General features: G+C 38.9%; 1 protein-coding gene across 1 annotated transcript in view; it reads left to right on the plus strand.

Moving 5' to 3' along the window:
- Positions 1 to 25611, plus strand: part of LOC136863540 (uncharacterized) — a 42513-nt gene that overhangs the window by 539 nt on the left and 16363 nt on the right. The window contains exons 2-3 of the mRNA XM_067139926.2: positions 1960 to 2115; positions 12983 to 13103. Of these exons, the coding sequence (XP_066996027.1) occupies positions 1960 to 2115; positions 12983 to 13103 (277 nt within the window). The remainder of the gene's footprint in view (positions 1 to 1959; positions 2116 to 12982; positions 13104 to 25611) is intronic.

A 25611-nucleotide genomic window follows, 5' to 3' on the forward strand; every position in this document is an offset into this window, starting at 1 on the left:
AGAGCACACTTCTCATAAAATTACTACTTTGTACATCGAACGGTTTTGGAGGGATGAATAATTTTGATTACGGAGCTAACCTCATTTATCACTTTAGGGTTGGAATGTTAAAAAATATTTCCTATTCTTTTGAGCATCTTTGCAAGGGGATTTAACCAACTTTGCTACAAACATTTTACACTGGAGTGTTACTGTTAATGAAGAATTGATCTGCATGATTTAAAAATATATATTATATATATATCTGGACAAGAGGAATTTTGCAGCTGAACTATACATATGCAAAACCCACAGGGTTAGTATTGGCATGAATAGGCCAACATTGTCTGAAGCTTGCCCAGATGATAGTTGCTGCATACATGCTGATGGTCAGGCGTTAAAACGATAGGACTACGACTAAAGAAGTTGTTTAACGTAATTACTTTTTACAGAAATTAATATAACAAATAACAACCAAAGAAGTGGCTACTCAGGCTGACATCTTGGTGGGTACTTCTTGGATGTCCAGCTCCATGGCTGAGTGGTTATTGTCTTGGCCTTTGATTCCCAGCCGAAATGAGAGAATTTAATTTTAAATAGTTAATTCATTTGGCTTGGAGACAGGGCGTTTTTTCTGTTCCTGTCTGTGCAATTCACATACCACACTATCCACCACCACAATAATATGCAGTTTCCCCAAGTATGCTTCTGTAGATGCCGCCCCCAAACATCTGAAGAACTCAGGTAAATAAGAATATTTTAGTTTTTTATTTATAATGCACTTACGAAATCACGAGTGCAATAAACCTAGCGAGTTGGCTACATGGTTTGGGTCACGCAGCACAGCCTGTATTTTGGAGAAAGTGGATTCAGACCCGACTGTCAACAGCCTTGAAGATTGTTTTCCATGGTTTCCACTTTTCACACAAGGCAAATGCTGGGGCTGTTTTCTATTTAAGGCCATGGTGGCTTCCTTCCCTGTTCCAGATCTTTCCAATCCCCTGGTTACCATTAAGACTAGTCTGTGTCGGTGCAACATAAAACAAATACCCAAAAAAAAAAAAAAAAAAAAAAAAAAAAAAAAAAAAAAAAAAAAAAAATGAATGTAACAAGGCATGACTAACATTGCCTTTATTTTCACTCACCCTATAACTGAAACAAGTATGAAGTTAATCCCTAAAGGAAATGATGACCAAGGTTATGGCTATTCGTTCTATTCTACTTCGTGCTAAGGCTGCGGATAATACATTCTTTTACCATTCACTGTTCCAGGGGCTTTTTATGGTTTGTATTCTGCTGTTTTGATATAGGCAGAGATACTCACTGGTAAAACAGTGACAGTGAGATTCTGTTCTCTTTCTAACAAAATTACCTATTTGCAGAATTTTTCTGTGAATTGTACTAATTCTCACTGATTTTCGTTAACAGTGGGAGAGAAAAGAGCTGGGACAGGGAAGAAAGTGGTTACGGCCTTAACTGAAGTACAGCCCTCGCGTTTGCCTGGTATGAATATGAAAAAACCATCTTGAGCTCTGCTGATGGTAGGGTCTGAACCCATCATCTCCTCAATGCAAGCTCAGCTACGCAACCAATTCGGTGCAGCCAACTTGTTTTTCTACTAAGTATTTTGTGAGTTAAGCTGTTCAAGTTATTTGCTAACCCTAATCACCAGGTAGCCTGTTTGTGTTTACCTCTCCATAACTCCGGCCAGTTGATTTAGGCAGTCTTAAAAGAAAAACTTATGCAGCATGGCCAACTTATCTGAAATGCTTACTTCAGTCTCTTCAGAAACTTTTGCTATGGAACTGGAACAATTGTGATCTTTCTATGCATTTTATTATTTATGAACACGTCTGAAATTCTTTTCTGAATGAAATCTTGACCTTGTATTTCATTCACACTTTGTCAATGCCTGACCCTACTTTTTAGCATCCCATGAAACATATTGCAGTATATCTTATCTTATCCTTTATGTTGCAGCTCTTTTGACAAAACTGAACTTCAAAGTCATTTACAATGTCATAATCAATCCAGATGTGGATTCCCTACCTGAAAAGGCAAAACTACTTCAACTTGGACCGATTGACTTTTTTATTGGAGGAGCTTCCCGTGATGGCAAGCAGGGTGATTCTCTAAGTAAGTTTTTAGTGACTTATTTTGTAAGCCTGGTAAGGAAGTATTTTGTGCTGGTGTATGTGGGATTTCTCAGCAACTAATGACATTATGGTCTGTATCAAATGGGAACCTTTTTGTCTTCCAGAGTCTACTCTGAATTGTCCAGCCAAGCAGCCGCTATGCTGTTGCGTTGCTCAATGGAGTTGCTCTCTGGGAAAAATTTGACTGCATTTAATATCACTTACACCTGTCTAAATTTTTTTTCCTTCATAAAATGACTGTATAGTAAACAACTTCCCATTCGAGAGGGGACTATACAGAGCATCTATCAATTTATTGAAAATTTACTACAGATCTGTGCCTGTGCCTTCCAGATCCATCGAAGTTTAATAAATAGGGTCTGGATTTTGATGGTCTAATACATGCCAAAAATTTATGTATAAAATGACCTAAAAATTCTCAAAAATGACCCAAAAATATGAAGGAATATATATCGTCCCTGCTCTGGCAAACTAGCGAATCTGACAAACTAAGGAATCTGAAGTTCTGGTCTAGATTTTGTTATTTATATATTGTCTACCCTCTGACAAAGTCTCACATCTCAGCTCATTCTGTATGACTAACACATAAAACCAATAATTAAATATAAAAATTGATTTGACATGAGTAATCACAACTTCTTTCAGCTCTCCTAACCTTTTGACAATTTTCAGATTCGTTAGGTTGCCAGAGCAGGGACGATAAATATTTACCCCCCCCCCCCCCCAAAAAAAATCATCAAATAATAACAATATTAATAATAATATTATTCAGGAAACTTGACACCAAATTAAATCTCCACAGGGAATAGTACAGTATCCTTTGAAAACACTGAGATCATGTTTGTACACCCCCCCACTGATGAATTAAATAAAAATTGACGGGCAAGAAATCAAAATTGTTGATAAAAGTATTTAGGAGAAATCATAACTTATAATCTTAAATCATTGGGCCCGGGCCATGGAACCGTTCCGTGCTTCGTCTTTGTGGACCAAATGCCGGACCACAGAACTGTTCCGTTATCTCACTTTACTGTGTAATTCAACTTTTCCTCAAGTGATGGCAGAGTGAGTTGCATTTGTGTTTTGTGTAGGGACCCCTTCTTTGCAATGTTATATGCTCTGCTAAAATACATCGATAGTGCGCTTGGTAATATTAGTTTGAAGTGGGCTATCTCTATACATTGAGATTTACTTGTAAACAAGTTGGCTGCCAGTAAACAGCTGAAACTTACTGATATATGTAACCCCTTTTAGAAAATAATGTTGTTTGGAAATGTAATTTTTTCAGTGAAATCAGTAGCAATATTAGTAATAGTGTGTGCACTGTTCCTGAAGAACAAAAATAGATATGGAAATTGAAGAGTAAGTGCATGGAGAAAACTGTGTTACAGCTCTGTAGGCAGACTTGAGTACGGACCCGTGATGATAAGAAAATAAAATATTTTTAATGTATTCCTTGTTCTGCAGTTCGTGATATGAAAGCCATTTATTTTCATGTATATTTAAATCCTTAATGGTCTTGTAAGTAAGAAATTTCCCACGATATGAAGCGACACTATATTCCCTTCAAAATAATCCCAGCCCCGATGCAGTTTCAATCCAACAAATATGCAGGGCTCAATTGGTTAATGAGAAACCAGCTTGGCATATAAGTATAAATAAAACAAAGCAAATTATATTACCAAAACTACATACAATTAAAAAAAGAAAGGAAGGCAGCATCTCTCGGAATGAAAAAGATATTGGGCCGACAGGATATCAAGAAATCCTTTGTATAATTGACTAGCGTTGCCCTATGTAGGCCATAAAATGTAGAATAAAATAAATAGGTACAGAAACACCTGGGAGATTAATATTTGTCATTTTAAAAAATACATTTCTTAGAAGCAAAATAACAGCATCTGCAGTAGCGTGCAAATTAATTTCAACAAGATACAGAAAAGTTTTCTCATACCAGCAGTTGTAAAAACTACGCTGAATCAGTTCTGCGTTTACAGAAAGTCATACCTTAATACTTTAGGTGACCTCCTTTGTTCCTTAAACCAGCATTGACCTGTTTTGGCATGGATTCGACCAATTTCTCGATTCTTGATCTCATCATCTTGAAACCATATTTTGAAAAGCGAACATATCATGCTCACGTTTGTTGATCTATCTTGTTTTGCCACTGTCCTTTTACAAAAGAACCCTACATTTTTAACGGGGCTGATATCAGGTGAGTTGCCAGGTCGAGGAAGCACTTCAATGCTATTGTCTTCCTTGAAGGATTTCCATGTACTGGTCACTGTTCATCATGCCCTTAACAGGAACTGAAGGTCCTGGCCCATAGTAGGTAGAACATCCCCAGAACATCACCTTTCGAGGATGTTCTGGTGCTTGTTGAATATAGACTGGTGACATTTTCTCTGATGTTTCTTTGCACACATAACCAAATGTTTCGAAAAGGCTTTAATCCACAAATACGACTTTTCCTATCTTCCACAGACCTTTTTTATGTATTTTAGTCCACATCAATTTCATTTTGTGCATTGCATCCATCAGAAGCTGCATTTTTATTGTTCTGCGCATTCCTCTTCCTTTTTTTAAAATTAATGAACTTCATTGTTTGTCCGTATTGAACTAAGATTACAATGTTTTTATTATAAGTTTTGTGTTAAACTCGACAAATAGACATTATACTTCTTAACGCAGGTTCATTGTTATTAATATGATTTTAAATTGTGATGAAGTTGATGATAAACTTATATGATTGCCAATTTTTCCAAAAACTTCTGTTCGGCTGATGATGACGCAGTATAGCAGCGAAACTAGTACTGAATGAAATATAATATGTTGAAACTACATCTACGCAACAAAATTGTAATGTATTGAAGAAGGTGGACCCAAAAGCTTATAATAAAAGGTTGCTTTCTTCTTCCTGCCTCCAGCAGCGTGCAGCGAACTGTTGTAAAGTGAACATTCTGCCTATTCTGCCCTAAAACTCAATTACTCTCATGAGTAAACTGTCTTGTTTTGATGTAGTCTTGCATTTCCAACCACAGTTTCCCGTCCTTCAGCAAGAAAAATGACCTGGTTTCTTGGCATCGCTTCAAAATTGAATTTACTGCAGCCACACCTACACCACATTGTGAAGCAATTTGTCTTATGCTCAGGTATTGTCACAATTTTTTAACGTTTCTGCGGGGTGATATCCGTTATCAGTTTGCAGTACAATACGGCAGTACTGAAAATGTATATGATCTTACCCGAAGATATTAATCTAATGACTCCATTGTAAAGAACATCCAGTAATGCCCTTTAATGTTAACAGTAATGCCACAATACACCTACAATGCAATTAGTTTTAAAAACAAGAACAGCATTTAGCAGGAATGCTGCAAACATTAGCTATAAATAGTCTCAGAAATGACTGCGTTCAGATTAATTTTCTTGCATGCTACTGTATAAGACATTAGGATATTATGCAATCCCCTCATATTGTGGGTGCAATGTGTTTGTCATGATGACTAGTGCTCGGATGTTTCAGACCTAAAAATAGCCCAAATAAGCAAGCAAATATGACCTCAAAAGTGATGAAATATTACCTCAAAAGTGAGGAAATAGGACGTAATAATTACAAAATATGACCCAAAAATCATTAATCTAAATATAATAACTAATAAGTTATAAATTGGAACGGCAATTCCTTTCATACATATTTGTTAACTACATTCTTTATTCTTACTTTAATATTAATTTTCTGAATGTACATGATTAGCAGTTATTCACAGTCTATTGTCCTTGACTCACTTATCAAACATTCGTGAATACATACCTATAAAGTACTAAGTTCACTAAGATGATCAGATCACACAACATTTCAAAAGTCCATGTGACTGTTGTACTGAACGTTCAACACTTCTCACAATTTCAATACTTGCATGAATTTCTAAGCTAGCAGCTTCTAAATGAGTAATTTGCACTCAATATAATTCCAAAGTTCGACTTAATATATGCCAGACTTTCTGATAAACTGTTGGAAAGCAATTCCTGCGCAATGTTGATAGAAGGGGCAGAGTATTCCACTTGTATTAACTGCAGATGTGATATCGAGAAGCAGTTTTGTGAATACTAGTTAGCATTCGATAAGTTGAAGATGATTTTGCACAGCTACAGCTGTCATCAAACCGCCAATATAATTATGACACTTCTGTGAAAATAGCTCAAAATATGACCTTATGCCAAAAATAGCCAAAATATGCATTTATATGGTACATAAAAATCACTTAATTGTAACATAATCACCTGATTTGCACCAAATCCAATCGGGCAAGAAAATAGAGACAAAGGAAAAAATATGACTTTTCCCAAACATCCCAGCCCTACTCATGACCAACAGGATGCTGAATGGTAAATCATTTATCCACTGCCCCTTTCAGTTCACACATTTCTGAGAAAGCTGTCTGACCATCTACAGAGAATATATCCTTTCTGAATTGTGAAATCATTTTCCTTCAATGGGCAGCTTTAGATATCTTTATCTTTGGCATTATATCACTTGTAGTGAATCACACACTAGTGAATGAATGAATGAATGAATAAAACGTTCACTGTGTTCAATGAAACTAACAAGCACATATATGTATGTTGTACTTGGCCACTCCTACTTCATACTGAAATGTGAATTTTTACATACTACAGTTACATAGCCAACGGCCGTAGCCGTGTTGAAACACCGGATCCCATGAGATCTCCGAAGTTAAGCAACATTGGGTGTGGTCAGGAGTTGGATGGATTGCCACGCGCTGTTGGTGGGGGGTAAAGGAATGGAGGAGCGGAAAGGAACTGGCCACCCTACCGCACGTAAACTCCGGCTCAGGAGCACCTCTGCGGAGGTTCGGACCTGCCTTCGGGCAGAATAACCCTTACCTACAGTTACATACCTGCCAACCCTTCCGATTTACCTGGAAACTTTGCATTTTTTAACTCGTCTTCCGATTTATTTTTCATTCTTATTTTTGTTCAATATAACCTCCAGTACGGTAAATACTCTTCCCTGAGGGTAAAGGATAAATTCTTATGTGCTTGTGTAATTTTACCCAACCTCATTTTCAAGCATATTTATTTCATGCTTTGTTTCGCGAGTGTATCGTCCGTCGCCTTTGTGTATCGCGCTAGGGACTCAGTTAATTGGGACAAAAGAATGAGTTTCTTAATGTGTGGTTCGCGCACTATTAACATAGTTTCTGTGCATAATTTCATTGGAGTTGTAGGCCACGTGTTCTTTCTAGCGGTTCTGTGCTTTTCCCTGTGTCAAAGTCGTATGTTAATAATGTATGAGACATACCGATCTCTTTTGTATGTGGTAGCTTCTTGTATTTCAGTGCCTTTTTGTTCATTGCTACTTCATAATTTTAGTGACAGTTGACAGTTTCTGGTATTTCCTCTTCATGTTATGCCCAAAAAACATTACAAACGTTATCTCCACCTATAAAACTAAATTTCCATTCATTTTACAGGGTAATAAAGGGAACTATTATGCATTTTGTTGTGTGTGTCGTCGTGATATAAATACAGTGGAACCTCGATATCTCGAATCACCTCGGGAGATAAATTTTACTTCGAAGTATCGAAATTTCGAGATATAGAGAATACCGTTTTTGATCTTGTGTAGCACATAAGTGAATCGTATGTATCTACGGGCTTTTCTGAATACATTATATTTAATATTACTTATACAAATAAACTCTGTATATTTAAGAGTACTTTAAAAATAAATTCTATTTTATACAGTATCACTTTAATTATAACACTTATTATTGTAAGTTTTTAGAAGACAGGATACAGTACATACAGTAGTGAAACAAGAAACATAGCTCCATTAACACCTTCGGAAAAAAAATAAGTCTCTTCCGTTGGTTGCGGTTAACCTTTCCTTCCTTCACGTTGAAACTTTTCGTCAGTATCATGCAGCCGAGTTTCGTAAATGGAGCTTGTCGTCCACGACTTCTGGGCTTGCTTTCGGACGTGACCGGTAATTAATTAACACCCCAGAAACCGCAAGGCTTTTTCCGATTTTTCCGATCACTAGAAGTTCGAGTTTTTTCGGTTACCGTTATATTAGTTCCCAGCTTTACTGTAACCCTTTCTTCACTTGTTAACTGTTCCTTGCAAACCACAATGCCGTATTGCACAGTCAACGTTGCACAAAATTCGAGTTTCAGAGTATCTTTTTGCTTCAAGGGAGGAAAGGTTTGCTTCGAGAAATTTGTGTAATCAAATTTTGAGTAATAGAGATATAAATACACGCGAAGAATAGGACAGACGGCCGGAAAATTTAAGTTACTTCGAGATACTGAAAATTCGAGTAATGGAGGTTCGATATATTGAGGTTCGACTGTATTATTATTCGTATGTATGTGTCATAAATGAGTGATTAGGTACTGTTTCTTGTAATCATTTTTATATTTTTTGGTTTTAAGATTTTAAATGTAGTAGTCAATTCACATTGTAACTGTAGATATGTATGCCTTTTATCCTGTCCTTTTTTCACTTAGACCATGGCTCAGTATATGTGATGTGCGGGTAGAGGCGCGCGGCTGTGAGCTTGCATCCGGGAGATAGTAGGTTCGAATTCACTATCGGCAGCCCTAAAAATGGTTTTCCGTGGTTTCCCCATTTTCACACCAGGCAAATGCTGGGGTTGTACCTTAATTAAGGCCACGGCCGCTTCCTTCCAACTCCTAGCCCTTTCCTATCCCATCGTCGCCATAAGACCTATCTGTGTCGGTGCGACGTAAAGCCCTAGCAAAAAAAAAAGAAAAAAGGTATATATGATGAAATCCAAGAATTAAAAAATTTTCCAATTTTTTATTTCTAAAAGTTGGCAGCTCTGCAGTTATAATCTCAAGTTATCATCGGAAGCCCATCCAGAGTAGAAGCAATATCTCGTCGCACTCTAGGGATTTGGATTTTTAAATAGTACGATTGAAGTTGTAGAAGGTTACTTTATTTCGAAGTTTTTGAACCTTTTGACGCATCAGAATTCTGATTTATTGCAAGCTCGGATGATTATTCACATTTGTTGATGACCCGATGTAAATGCATAAAAATTATGAAGTAATAACGCAGAACAAGAAATGAAAAGCAAAGTCATCTCCGTACAGGCCATGAAGGCCCTGGGAGGGTTTGGAGGTACAGACTTCCACTGTCCGTAAACTCGGCACTCGATGGAATAGAGTGATTAGCTCTATGCCCGGCCGCCTTTTCCCCTAGGAATTAACCTGGTACTCATTTTTTGTATAAGCTGGCTGAACCTCAGGATCATATGCACCTTCGAATGTGGAAACCTCACTCCTTAAATTTTACGACTTCCTGACAGGGACAGTTGGTAGGTAAAATGGATCCACCTATTCAGTACCACTCTGATGAAACATGTAACTATATTTGGTCAAAAATCATTTATATTGTCTTATAATTAGTACATGGTTTCTGTACATTAGTATCTGTGGCAATTATCATGGCATTTCCTTACTATCCATAGCAGGAAAAGTTCTGGCAAGGATTTTGTTGAACTGTCTTCAGACTGTTTCTGAAATGGCACTCCCTGAGTCTCAGTCTGGGTTTCGGGCCTCAAGAGGTATCGTTGACATGATCTTTTGTGCTAGACAAATCTAAGATAAATGCAGAGAAAAACAAATCCCGCTTCTTTTGGTATTTTACGATCTGGAAATGACCTATGATTCTGTTCCTAGAGAAGCTATGTGGATGGTATAACGGCACTTTGGCTGTCCTGACCGTTTTGTATGCTTAATCCAGGCTCTTTATGATGGAATGGTTGGACGAGTTCTTCACCAGAATTAGCTACCAGATGAATTTCCTATCACAAATGGGCTTAAGCAAGGCTGCGTGCATGCTTCCACTCTTTTCACCCTGTACTTGGCAACCATGCTTCACGAGACTTCTACTATTGACCATTTGGGTGTGGAAATTAAGTTTCGGTATGATGGTGGACTGTTTAACCAAATATTCCTCCATTCTCAGAGATTGACTCATAATACTCAGATAATGAAGCTTCAATATGCTGATGACAATGCAACACCTGCCCATACACCTGAGGAGCTTCAAACATCCATCAACTGTTTTAAGGAAGCTTATGAACAATTCGGTCTGACCATCAACATCCATAAGACTAAAATACTTACACAGCCAGCACCAGGTGGTACTGTCCCTGAACTAAATGTCACCATAGCAGGAAGACCTCTTGAACAAGTACACCAATTCACCTACCTTGGTAGTATTCTAACTACACACTGCAACTCAGAAAAGAATGTGGAAAATAGAATACTCTCTGCCCATGCAGCTTTCAGCTGCCTCTCCCACTAAGTTTTCTTGAATAAGGATCTCAAATTATATACCAAACTAATGGTGTACCGAACTGTAGTCATAACAACATTACTATATGGATGTTAATCCTCGGCACTTTATCGTCATGACATAAAGAAACTGGAACGCTTACATCAGCGGAAACTTAGATCCATCATGAACATCAAATGGGATGACTACATAAGCAGTGCAGCAGTTCTTGACAAGGCGCATATGAACAGCATAGAAGCCTTCATTATCACTCATTGGCTTAGATGGGTTGGTCACATCCAGCGTATGAATTATAGCACACTGCCTAAACAACTTCTCTGAGGTGAGATTGGTCATGGTAAAGGGCCTCAAGGTGCTCTATTGAAACGTTATAGTACATTTTTTTGGTCTGGTGTGATTTAACTTTCTGTACGTGATGTAGCTGCTTGTATACATATCAAATTGCGAAAAGCGTGGCTGACCGTGACTCGTGATTGTATACCTTTTCAGAAACTTGCGAGCCAGTTTTTGCAACTTATTCCTGTGCCTGTGAGCTATACCGGACAGTGTATCGACAACAGGTGTTGTCGGAAGGTCTACATCATGCTAGTAATAGAAATGTGAAATTATTATAATGCTAAAGATGTGTTTTGCAATTTGAGTATATGAATCTTGAATTAATTTCCTTCTGATTTGCACAGTTTAGGTGATTTCTATTACTTTCTTTTATGTAGTTTGAGTGAAACAACTACCATTCTGCATATTTTGTTCTGTAGTATGGTTTGCATGCAGCTCCTGCAGTGGTGGTTTCATTCCAAGTCAGAGTTAGCCCTCTTGCAGTTGTTGAATTTTTATCATCACTAATAGCCATGTGAAGGGGGGTCATGAATTAAGACCTACATTCAGTAGGAATTTTTGAGTTCACAAAAGGTTGATACAGTGGAACCTTGGACTGCGAGCATAATTCGTTCTGGCAACATGCTTGTAATCCAAAGCGCTCGTATATCAAAGCAAGTTTTCCCATAAGAAACAATTGAAACTTGGATGATTCGTCCACAACACAAAAAAAATTATTCGCATACCATTTCTAAAACAAAATATAACGTAAAACAAATTACAGTGCATTTTTCCTTACGATAGAATCGTTGTTGGTGTGAGGGAGACGAGAGACGACACGAGAAGAGTTACTGTGTAGCACGAATTTCACGAACGGAATCATTGCTCTCTGTTGGCTCACTGGAATTGTTTTCTTTTCGTGGAACAGCGGGGAACCTGTCCAATGACTGTTGCTTTTGCCTCTTTTTGAGGATTTCATGAAAATGTGACATTGCATTGTCATTGAATTGATTCATTGCTCGCACTGCTACAGCCTTATTCGGGTGGTGTTTTTCTACAAAATTTTGCACCATTTCCCACATTTTGCACTTCTCCCGAATCTCAGTTGAAGTGAGAGATTCCATTGACTTTTCCTCCTCTTCCCCGGACGAGATCTCCATAACCTCTTCCTGTTGTTCGCGATGCAGGTCCATTAGTTCGTTGGTGGTCAGTTCCTGGCTATGTTCATCCACCAGCTCTTGAACGTCTACATCATTCACCTCCAGCCCCATAGTCTTCCCTAAGGACACAATTTCATCGACGATCGGCAGCTCATTGTCACCAACAATCCTCTCAAAGTCACGTCCAAGAACACAGTCAGGCCACAGCTTTCCCCAAGAGGAAGTAAGAATTCTCTTGGTGACTCCATCCCAGGCTTTATCGATGATCTTCAGGCAGTTCACGATGGGGAAATGATTTCTCTCAAACTCCCGGAGGGTAAGGTTTGTTTCTTCGGTCGCTTCGAAGCATCACTCAAATAGTGCTTTGGTGTATAGCTTCTTGAAGTTCTGATCCATAGGCTGGAGTAGTAGAGTAGTGTTGGGAGGAAGGAACTTGACCTTAACGAACTTGAATTCTCCAATGATTCGTCCTCAAGCCCACAAGGCCTGGAGGATGAGCGGGAACATTGACCATAACCAGCAAGACTTTGAGCGGAAGATTATTTACTGACAAGTATTTCTTCAGTACAGGACCAAAGATCTCGTTCATCCATTCAACAAACGAACAGGGGAGGGGAAAACGTAGGCACACGTGACGCTCGTATTGCGGAACCTCACTCGCTTATCAAGTTACAATTTATTTAAGATGTTTGCTCGTCTTGCAAAACACTCGTATACCAAGTTACTCGCATTCCGAGGTTTCGCTGTATATTGCTTATTAGATTAATGTTATTTTACTGTAACATAGTTCTTTTGTAATCTTCCAGTCATTCATTTCTTTACCTTGTGCTACAAAATTGAATTTACAAATAAGAACTCTCCACACTAAAACAAATGTTAACCATTGTTTCTTACTTCTACTTGTCAATTCTTCTGTAATCATACTTCCTTCTCCTGAACATAACCACATGAATTTATCTATAAAATATACTGTATTTACATAGTAATATGTTATGTTTGTCTTTTTCCCATCTCCAGACAGGCATCTTTTCGAGTGCTACCGAATTATCACTGTTCTCTCCGAGGGCAACAGTGAGTTGCAATGGATATTTTATGCTCCTTTGGATGCATCTCAGGAGTTCATTGAGACAGCAAATCGGTAAGCATCTAGCATATGTGTTTGATAGATACTTTTATGACCAAGAATAATAGACATAATATTTTTCCTGAATTGTGCTGTGTGAATTGAGAAAAATCCGCTAGAAATCTTTACACAGACTGCATTCACTTTCTAAGAAGTTGACAATCGAAGTTAACAGTGACTGTCCTAATTATACCAGAAATTTTAATTCATTTTCACTATTGCTGTATTGTAAACGAGGGCAAAGTCGATCAGAATTGTTATTCTCTTTTTTCTTTGGCTTGTCAGAAAGGAATGTTCAAAAATTTGTATTATATAGTCACATCCTTCCTTTATCAAAGGCATTTAAGTACAAGTGCTTTGTGATTGAAGAAGGGAGTGTGCAAGTGTGATCGGCGCTACCCACTTTCTCAGGTAAAGTCGATCACTTATTAAATTAAACTAAATATTGACTTTAGAATGTTGGGAAACTGAAGTTGATCACTTTTAAACTTCAATAAAAAGAGAGTATGGTTTGGTTTATTACCATTATATATTTATGGTAAGTACCAGGATGATGTGAAAGTGGGATACGGGGATCAGCCTTCAACAGTAATTCAAGTGGCTGGTTTGATTTTAAAATGTGTAATGGCTCGTTCCATCTCATTCTCCTTCCTTATGCCAGAAGGAGGGACGGGCCTAAGGTCATTATTTGTGACAACCTATCCAGTCTTTCCCAGGTCTTATTTTTAAAATGCTTCTCTCGCCTTCCCTGTGTGTGTGTGTCCAAACCTTGTGCTGTTTCTCTATGGGGTCGGGTATGGAGCAAGATGAATCTTAGTCATAATTAATGTTTTTCATTCTGTGCTGATACAGAGACCTTTAAGAAATTGGCGGTAGATGTTCAAGCTAATCAACACTTATATATGTCCGACTCGTTGGCTGAATGGTCAGCGTACTGGTCTTCGGTTCAGAGGGTCCCGGGTTCGATTCCGAGCCGGGTCGGGGATTTTAACTTTCATTGGTTAATTCCAATGGCCAGGATGCTGGGTGTTTGTGCTGTCCCCAACATCCCTGCAACTCACACACCACACATAACACTATCCTCCACCACAATAACACGCAGTTACCTACACATGGCAGATGCCGCCCACCCTCATCGGAGGGTCTGCCTTACAAGGGCTGCACTCGGCTAGAAATAGCCACACGAAATTATTAACACTTATATATGATAGAAATATTTATTTCATGTTGTTATACTAGTTTTGGTACGTATGGTACCATATTCAGTAACAGAAAAGAGAAATTTAAAGAATATATTAGAGCATAACAATAATACAAGCTTTAAACTCACTAAATACACAAAAACATAAAACCATCTCACATATCCTTAAAAAGCAGATAAAAACTCAATCTGATTAAAAACAATTCAAGAATGTAATGGAACCACAGGGTTGCAATATCCTTGTTAAAAAGTTCACTATTCCCACATAGTGGAAGGTAATGAGATATTTCAAATAAATGTATGAACACATTAAGAAATGAATATAACAACATGAAATAAGTATTTTAATTGTATATTGAAGTGCTGATTAGGTGGAACATCTACTCCCAATTTCTTTAACGTATGAATCTTCGTAGCAAGTTTTTATGACCAGAAGTTCCTCCTACCTCATCCTCATCAGAGGAGTCGATGAGATCAAACGAATGATGTGACATGTACTGGTAGGCAGGGAGAGGGTGAAACCTGGTGTTGGCACATAGCCTACTCCTGTCAAATAGCACCAGGAGGTCTGCAGAAGGCTTAAGGTCACGATCCACTAGAGTAATTGCCATCAGCAGCATCATATGCCCTTACTCCATATAAACACTGCAAAGAGGTTTGGAATTAAATCCAGGCTTTTGGCACGCAATCTAGTGATCAGTAATTGTTTACCACCATCTCTCCTAGTATCAGACTTGACGCCTTGGCGATCAACACCAGCAGCCATTCTTGTCTCGCCATACCTTCTGGTTCGAAGAGTCCTGTACGATATCTGCAACATCTCTTGTCTATTTCTGTTGTTTTTTTTCCTCCTTCTTTTTCTTTATATAGCACTGACACAGATATGTCTTTTCGCGATGATGGGCTAGAAAAGAGTTGGGAGTTGGAAGCGACCATGTCCTTAATTCAGGTACAGCCACAGCAATTGCCTGGTGTAAAAATGAGAAACCATGTAAAACCACCTTCAGGGCTGCCGACAGTGGGGTTTGAACCCACCATCTCCCGAATGCAAGTTCACAGCTACGCAATAGGTTTGATAAAATTTACCAGACCGAAACTAAAATACCATTTCTGAATTGCTAGCAAATCTTTTTACGTTACTGTCATCCACAAGAGCATAAAACTCCAATATTCTGACAGAGATGAGCTAAATAATCTCGCTTTCTACCCCGAATGTAGAAATCCTGTGATTGGCCGAGACCTGACATCAACCATTAAGTTCTGGATTAGTTTATCGCTCCAAGGAGAAACAATTTATCTTTGTCTCTGTAACAAATTGTGTCATAGTTTTAACAAGGAGCGGGCGAGTTGGCTGTGCGGTTAGGAGTGCGCAGCTGTGAGCTCCCATCCGGGAGATAGTGGGTTCAAACCCCACTGTCGGGAGCCCTGAAGATGGTTTTCTGTGGATTCCCATTTTCACATCAGGCAAATGCTGGGGCTGTACCTTAAATAAGGCCACGACCGCTTTCTTCTCATTTCTAGGCCTTTCCTGTCCCATCGTCGCCATAAGACCTATCTGTGTCGGTGCAACATGAAGCAAGTAGCAAAAAAAAGTTTTAGTAAGGTATGACCCAAGCTGTCTTCTTGTTATGGGTAGCAGATGCTGGCGCGTCTGGCAATGACAGTTATCTTCAAACAACAAGCAAACGTGACTCGCTCTGCATTTCACTTTGTTCTAGACCACACAAAGCCTTTTGAATACCAAATGGATGAAATTGCAGATTTAATTTCCTTCAACCTTGGGATTATGAGTGCAATACTTGAAGAAAATACATTTATAAACTGAAAAACTTACAGAGAATTTATGTTATTGTATTCGTGAAAAGGTAAATTTACTGATCATCAGATGGCTGACTTAATGCAGTTATATGGAGGGTGTAGGAAATATGATGTCCAGTAATCACAGATCATGACCAAGGGGAAAAGGACAATTAAGTGAAGCTTAGGAACCAACCCTCTTACTCGCAATTTCTATCCAGATTCAAATGGTGTATGTAATGTAGTGTTGTTTTTAGACAGTTTGCTGCCCCAATGCCTAAAAAGGAGCCCCCATGATGTTTTAACCCGCGATCACTCGCTCATCGGCAAGTCACGTGATCACTTGCAAGGATGTAAAGGAGAGGGCTTATAAGTATCTGGTAAGACCCCAACTAGAGTGTGGTTCCAGTGTATGGGACCGTCACCAGGATTACTTGATTCAAGAACTGGAAAAAATCCAAAGAAAAGCAGCTCTCTTTGTTCTAGGTGATTTCCGACAAAAGAGTATTGTTACAAAAATTTTGCAAAGTTTGGGTTGGGATGAACTGGGTGAAAGGAGACGAGCTTCTCGACTGAGTGGTATGTTACATGTTATATAAACCTCATTTTAGGTCCGTATTGAAAATTTAACAGTTCAAGAATTTAATTATGTAACAACTATACGTGAAAATATAAGTATTGAATAGGTGGAACAAATTAAAACACCTTTATTATTGTTGAACTGAGTGGTATGTTCCGAGCTGTCAGCGGAGAAATGGCGTGGAATTACATTAGTAGACGAATAAGTTTTAGTGGCGTCTTTAAAAGTAGGAAAGATCACAATATGAAGATAAATAGGGAGGGGAAGTTCGGGATTGGAATAACTTACCAAGGGAGATGTTCAATAAATTTCCAATATCATTGAAATCATTTGAGAAAAGGCTAGGAAAAAAACAGATAGGGAATCTGCCACCTGGGCGACTGCCATAAATGGAGATCAGTATTGATTGATTGATTGATTGATTGATTGATTGATTGATTGATTGATTGATTGATTGTTAGGTGTAGCCTAACATCTGGATTTCTCTTAAAAAATCATGTATTTTGTAGGGTTTTTTTTTGCTTATATTCCGTTTTAATGTTATTGCATACTGATAATTTTAACATTTTTATTGAATACGACATACAGTTAAAATTAAATGTTATCTTTATTTCAAATGAAATAGCACCAACTGATAAAAGTAGCCTATAAACTTATCAATTTACTAAATCACAAATACAATTTGGAATATTAAATAAGTCTATATTGGTTTACGGTCTAAAAGTTAGAGTATCCTATGGTATTAAATGTTCTTTTGAGCATCTTCACATAAGCAACACATAATTATTCCCAGGACAACTCATGCGATCAACGTAAATTTCATTTAACACATATCATATATGTTCCCAAACGAATAATACCAGAAAATGAAATAACATGAAAATAAAAGCAGACTAAGTTTTTATCAACATTTTGTTGAATCACTGTCATTGTTTATTCGTCTGAATCTGGTTGTACAATGTACGTCTGGCATATGTGAGTGGTTGAATCAGTATGTTCATATTAGATATGCCTATTGCAGCCACTGCACATTTGCAGGGTGAATTGGTTTTTCCTTATGGACAAAGCACACTTTGTTTTTTCTCCATGGTTTTGTTCTGGAGGATGGGCCACAAGTCCTGTTAGTTGCCTTATTTTTTAGTGTAGTGCTGTGAGTAGTATTTCAATGGAAGATCGACGAATCATACCAGTTCCTTGGCTAGATCGGTAAGAATTTTCTTCTTAGCATCATTACATTCGTGTTCGCATTGTAGATTATCTGAGCATTTATTGCTCCAACATTCAGTAACCCACAAAAAGTAGTAAATGGCCATCGATTACTAACTCGGGTGACCCTACTCGCTTTTCATCCTATCAATATCGACTCCTCCTTTAGTCATGTTGTAGAAACTGATTATTACTGACTTACTGTCTCTTGATTCCTCCTCAATTTCGTCATCTGCCTGAATTGTTGAGAAAAGTGACGCGTTCTTCTTCAACTTCTTCCTTGTCACGTACGATATTAAAGTACACTTGTTAGGATCTTTTCCGAATGCAGACGTCCTGCTGCACTGAGATCGCTTTTTTACATTTAGTAGCTCTGGTGGGATTTGCGGTCTGTTTTTACGTATTGTGCCCATCACTGTCAGTCTGTGATTTGTGTTCAAATCATTTGAAAGAGGAACACTAGTGTAGTAATTGTCCATTGTTATGTTTCGCCCACTGTTGTCAGCACTTGTTATCAACCTTCTCACAACACTACTTGGGTCATTAAGTATCTTATATGGACCATCGTGTTATTTCCCTGCAAATATCTCCATATTATTAGTGAAATACGTCGGAGTCAACGAGTGCATATACGAGGGCAGATCAAAAAATAAGTTTCATTTCCCAGTTATGGCCATTTATTACACCACCTATACAACAGCAAAACGACTATAACGGCATACACTGTAACGTCACTTTTCCACATAGTTTCCAAGAGACTCCAAACATTTCTGCAAATGCACAACCAACTTGTCGATGCTGGATGCATAGAAATTTCCTCCAGCGTTCTGCAACCACTCGGAGACAGCGGCGTTCATGACGCCGCGTTGATCATCGTTCCTTTCGGCATGAATTCCACGTGCAGTAAACCCTCCATGTCAAAGAACACTGTCGCCATAACCTTACCGGCTGAAGGTTGAACCTTGACCTTCCTTCGTTGTGGTGATGAGGGGTGCACCCATTCCATTGATGTTCACTTCGTTTCGGGGGTGAAGTTGTGGACCCACTTTTCGTCGCCTGTGACGATTCGCCGCAGAAACCCGTTGCTGTCTGCGGCATAGCATTGGAAAAATGCCAGGGAGGATTGGAAACGTCCTTCAAGCTCATTGGTGAGAAGACATGGGACCCATCTTTGACACAGCTTACGATATCCAAGGTGCTCGTGAACAATCAAACAGTTAAAAGAGAAAATAAAATCCAACAATCTCATAGTTACAACTGTACTCAATACTCTCCTGCTGACTTGCTAGAACATTGATTGACTACATAATCACAAATAAAGATGGTGGCAGGTACATCACAGATGTAAAGGTCATCCCTAGTGAAAGCATGGACAGTGACCACAGATTGTTGGTAGTAGACTTCAAATATAAGGCAAATGAAACTCAGAAACTTATTACGAAAAAACCAAGGGTTAAAACTTGGAAGTTGCAAGAAGTCCAAATAAAGGAAGAATACAAACTAAGGATTCAACAGAGTTTGCCGAAGTGTGAAGTAACCAGCGTTAATGAAGAATGGAAGGCCTTCAAGGACACATTTGTGGGAGAAGCCAAAAAACCTATGTGGAGTTACAAGTTCTATCAAAAGAAAAAAGGAGACACCAGGGTGGAATGATAGAGTGAAAACAGCGGTGAAAGAAAGAAACCAAATAAAGAAAGCACTGGACAAGGAAAAACAAAAACAGGGACAAGAAAGAAATGAACAAGAAATACAAAGACTTCAAGGAGTATACAGGAACAAGAAACTTGCTGTAAAGTACATTGTAAGGGAAGAAAAAGAGAAGAAATGGAATGAGTTTGCAGACAAACTGGAAGAGGACAGTAGAGGAAATATGAAATTGCAATACAGAGTAGTGAAAGACAAGCGAAGGGATCAAGAGACCATAAAAGCAATGGAACGTGATGATGGAACTCTGGCACAAGAAGAGGGAGAAATTAAACAAGAACTCAAGATCTATTTCGAAAAGCTGCTGAATGGAGATACAGAAAACATAACAATGTATAGAGGAGAGCCAAGTCGAGGAACCACAACTGAACCACCAATTACATGGCTAGAGGTTGAAAATGCGTTCAAGAGCATGAAGAAAGAAAAGGCAGTGGGCATAGATGAACTAAGTGCAGATATGCTGAAAGCAGTGGGAGTTCCAGGAATCCAATGGCTCTATAGACTGCTCAACAAGATATGGGAGGAAAATACTATTCCTGAGGACTGGAAGATGGGCATCATTGTACCTCTGTTCAAGAAAGGAAGCCGACGAAAATGTACTAATTACCGTGGTATCACGCTACTGTCTCATGTCCTGAAAATATTGGAAAAAATAAGAGACCAGAATCAGAGATATTGTTGAACCAATTTTGGAAGAAGAGCAGTATGGTTTCAGACCAGGAAGGTCAACTACAGACCTTATATTTGCAATTAGGATGCTAATGGAAAAATACTGTGAGAAGAACACAACCTAGCAAAACATGAGGTGAACAATCGAATCAATAAGGCAACACAATTTTACCACCAGGTAAGACACCTGCTGTGGGATGAGCAAATACCCATGAAAACAAAAATGACATTGTAAAGTCCTATTATACACCAATTCTTACATACAGTCTCGAAACCACAACAATGACCAGTAGAGATAATTCCAAACATCAGGCAGCTGAAATGAAATTCCTATGCACTATGATCCAGAAAACCAGGAAAGACAAGATTAGGAATGAGAAAATTAGAGAAGAAGTAGGAATAGATGATTCTCTCCTCAATAAGATTTAGATATCAAGACTGAAGTGGTTTGGTCACATGAAGAGGATGCCAGTAAATAGAACTGCAAGGAAGGAATTTGACAGAAAGGTAGAAGGAAGACGACCCGTGGGAAGGCCACGAAGGAAATGGATAGATTTAGTTAGAGCGATGTACTGCTGAGAGGTCCTGATTGGGACAAGTTGGTGGAGGAAGAATGGTACAAAGATACGATGAGATGGAGGAGGCTCATATACCACACCCGGGAAACTGGAGATGGTTTAGGATGATGATGATGATGATGATGATGAATCTCATAGTTACACAAGCAGACAAAGGAAATACCACCGTCATATTAGATAAAGAAAACTACATCCAAAAAACCACTCAACTTTTTTCAAGAAGGAAATTACAAAACAATCAAAAAACAATCAAAAAAGACCCCACCCAAAAATATAAAAAAAACCCTGAAACTCTTACTTAAGAACACTTCATTCATCCTCAGTGAACAAAATGCCAGTAAATTAATTAACATGAACCCCAAACTTCCAACAGCACGAGAACTCCCCAAAATTCATAAAGAAAGCACCCCGATAAGACCAATAATAAATTTCAGACCCAGCTTTTAATATTCCATTAACTCGCTCCAACCTAAAAAAGGAACTAGACACCATCAGGACAATCGCTCTTTCCAATGGATACAACAAAAGGTTCATCGACCACATAGGGCCGATTGCAGAAACGATGACTAGTTTTAAGCCTTAGGCATCGTCTACCTAAACAACGTCTAAAGCATTCACGGTCTTCCATTGCATAAACAATGTTCAGTCGATGTTTAACTAGACATCCCTTAAAGTTTCAATTTTGGTTTGAAAATGGAGACTGAAGTATCTTTCATGTAACTCTTTGCTTGTCGCAACCAATGAAATTCGTCGGTGCGCGCGCCGAACGCTAGTCAGCTGTTTGTCTTCTACACATTACTCAAATATGGCTGAGCATGACTTGCCCACAGATAAGAGTATCGCTTTCGGTGCAAATTAAATCTCATAATATTATCGACACTAAAGTGACACGCCACCGTACGGGGAAGTGTAGCTTTCATTATAATGTTACAGTGAGTGCAATCTACTCATAAATACGGTAGCTCCGACGAAGGGAAGATGAAGCAATAGTAATGTGTAACCGAGTGTGTTGTACGGGCCATATAGATGTAGATGTAGCTTGCATTCTGGAGATCGTAGATTCGAAACGCATCATCGACAGCCGTGAAGATTGTTTTCCGTAGTTTCCCCATTTTTACACCAGGCAAATACTAGGGCTGTTATTATGGCCACGGCTCTTCTTCCCCAGTCCTCTTTAAACGATAATCACCACCACTTGCCCTTTCCTATCTGATAGTTACCGAAAACCTATGCGATTATATATGTAAAAATCCCATACAACCTACTTTTTAGTTTTCACTATTATGTGTGTTTACTTGGCAGTAAATATAAGTGAATCTCTCCCGGTTGTTGTATGTGACAGCCCTCAGACGATCGGGACACGTAATTGTGATATGTATGTAGTCGAAGTGACCTATAATTCCATGGAAATTACCCCATGTATATAATAAAATATATCGATTGCCAAGAATTGTATTCAAGTTGACAGTTACCGGCCTGTCACTTTGTCAGTCTCAAGAAACAAGTCTCTCGTAAAGCGGAACCTAATTTTTTTATTATCTCCCCGTGCATGTCAAACGAATTGCTGCGATTTAGCAGCGGGCGACCCACAGAGAGGCCGTCGGACTAACCTTTCTTCCCGGAATCGTCTCAACATGATAATACAAATTACATATTTCACGGTACATAACCTCTGATTGTGATTCACTCCTGTCATTTGAGGTTAAACAGTGCTCTCGGCAGTGTTTAAACAAGACCGGTTGAACATCGGTTTTAGACAGTGTCTAAGTGATAAATAACGTCTCTGCAATGTGGCAGCCATACTTAGGCATTGTTTAACCGTAGACATCGTCTAAATGCCGTTTCTGCAATCGGCCCATTATATCTAAAATCCAAAACAAACCTAAATCTACTCTTATCAAAGAAAAGAAACAAAAAGACAGCTTTTCAGTTTTTACCTTCAACAACGATTCAGTTTACCAAATAACAAACCTATTTAAGAAACACGGGGGTAAAAATAGCATTCAAAACAACCAACAACAATCGTTCTCATTTCCACAATCCACGGACCGTGAATAAATCGGACAAATTTGGCAAATCAGGTATCTACAGATTACAGTGCCATACTTGTACAGCAAGCTACATCAGACAGACAGGACAGAACTTTAACACCAGATACACCGAACACATTAATGCAGTTAAACATAACAGACATTCAGCCATGGGTCTACACATGCACGAATCCAGTCATAAATTCTCCGACATAGATAAAGACATGCAAATTATAGAAACCATGGAAAGGGACCCCTACTCAATATCAAAGAAATATTTTACATATTATTAGACCAACAAATTAATTTTAATCATAATCTGAACGAATCCACCGAAAAAACAAACATTCTTTACGAGGCCATCCATCCCCTCATCATCAAGGCTTATGTAGACAGAACGGCTCGACAACAAAGCACTCCCCCCCTCACTCTCTCATACACCCCTTCCACACCTCAAACAATCCAAAGCAAGCCACACCCTCTCCTCCCCCCTCCCTAACCAACAATAGCACGCGCATGCACGCGCGCGCGCACACACACACACACACACACACACACACACACACACAAGCACAGTTGAACAGATCGCAACCCACTCTTCAAACGGCTGGTCAGCACGGGCGGATACGGAGTGAGTAAATTAATAAATAAAAACCTTTCATTTTAACTCGAACACACACACTACAGTTTCTCATTCTCTCTTTCTCTTTTTCCTCAGACACCTTCAATGCACGTCTCCATAAGCCAAGGCCATACCATCACCATACTATAACAACAATAGCGACGACAGTTACAACTACAATAGCAAGTAATCCATATTGAAGGATGTTCCCCCAGCTCTTCAACCAGCTTAATTCTACTTATATGTTCACTCCATCTATCCTAAAACACTGCAAGCTCATGTAAAATAAAACGAGCAAGTATCTTGATTCTTGACTGACAATTAAGTTCCGTGTTCCACTAACACACGGTAACAATTCTAATGCAGACCCAAGATCTCTCCTTAATACCTTCTTCAGTCCCGAGCTTGTTTTTGCATTCGATGGATTATAGTTTTCTCAAATAAATTTAAAAAATTAACCAAAGAATGTAGTATGTTTCACTAAGTTGTTTTATCATGTGTACTGTAGCATATATCTGTGGTGTAGTGGTTAGCGTGATTAGCTGCCACCCCCGGAGGCCCGGGTTTGATTCCCGGCTCTGCCACGAAATTTGAAAAATGGTACGAGGGCTGGAACGGGGTCCACTCAGCCTCGGGAGGTCAACTGAGTAGAGGTGGGTTCGATTCCCACCTCAGCCATCCTGGAAGTGGTTTTCCGTGGTTTCCCACTTCTCCTCCAGGCGAATGCCGGGATGGTACCTAACTTCAGGCCACGGCCGCTTCCTTCCCTCTTCCTTGCCTATCCCTTCCAATCTTCCCATCCCTTCACAAGGCCCCTGTTCAGCATAGCAGGTGAGGCCGCCTGGGCGAGGTACTGGTCATTCTCCCCAGTTGTATCCCCCGACCCAGCGTCTGAAGCTCCAGGACACTGCCCTTGAGGCGGTAGAGGTGGGATCCCTCGCTGAGTCCGAGGGAAAAACCGACCCTGGAGGGTAAACGGATGATGATGATGATGACTGTAGCATATATGCTACATCAGGACTCAGAGTTGACTTTCCTACCATTATTATTTTTGCTTTAAATTGTTTTGTATTATTATGAGTAAAGAAAACCACATGTAGAGCATATGCTACATACGGACTGAGGAGGATACTAAGCATCTTAGACCCGTGTGTAACTTCCAGTGTTCACCAAACGTTATATGTGATGTGTGGTTGTAATAGTCAACAAGTCTTGTTTTTTTGTTTTTATTTTTAAGAAAAGGTTCACATATTCCGGTTGATCGTGACAAGACCGCTCGACAAGTCTATGCCAAATTGTGTAAACATACGATTTTTTACTCAGATCCAAGAACATTAAAGTGCCAAGTGTTTCGCATTGGTGTATAAACTTTCAATCAATTAATTTCAACTGCGTTAATGCATTAGTTTCCAGTAGACAGAAGCAGGACCAGCAGTTCTATTCTGTGTTCCACGAACACATGACAGTTTTTGAAACAAAAAGCCAGAACTTTAAATACCAATTAGTTTATCTTCAACATTTAATGTATATTTTATTTCACTAGTTTAGGCAGGGGATGCAGGACAGACAAACCCATAAGCGTTCTTGTAACACCAATATTTCACATGGTTATAAGGGTTTTCATTTGAACAATACAAGTGTTCCTAGTGTTCCGCGTACATGAACCCGCGACAGTTTAGATATACATTTTGCTTCATTGTGTGTATTTCATCCAATCTTTTTCAGACAGAAACAGAACTGTCATATCAAAGAGTGCTCTTAGAGAGCCAAGTTTCCACACCATTAAAAGTGTCCTTATTGTGTTTTGTATATATTTTCAACCCAGTACATGTAATTCCAGTGTTCCATGTTCTATGAACACAAGACTGTTAGAGCCAGAACTGGGAACTTTCTAAGCTCTATGTTCTCCTTGCCAAGTGTATGTTGCATTTCAAGGTAATATCTGTCAACTCAATGTGTTTCCATGCAACCACCTATAGGTACATGGATTTTTCGTTATGATGATTGTTATCAGATTCCCCTTAATTTAATTTTCACTAAGAACTGATGATGACTCCATGGGAATCGAAACCGGTCTTCTTATAATTTAATAAATGTTGCAAAGTGTTGAATGGTGGAACATCCCTCAAACTCTGC

This window comes from Anabrus simplex, chromosome 2 (assembly GCF_040414725.1).
Source record: "Anabrus simplex isolate iqAnaSimp1 chromosome 2, ASM4041472v1, whole genome shotgun sequence".
Classification (NCBI taxonomy): Eukaryota; Metazoa; Arthropoda; class Insecta; order Orthoptera; family Tettigoniidae; genus Anabrus; species Anabrus simplex.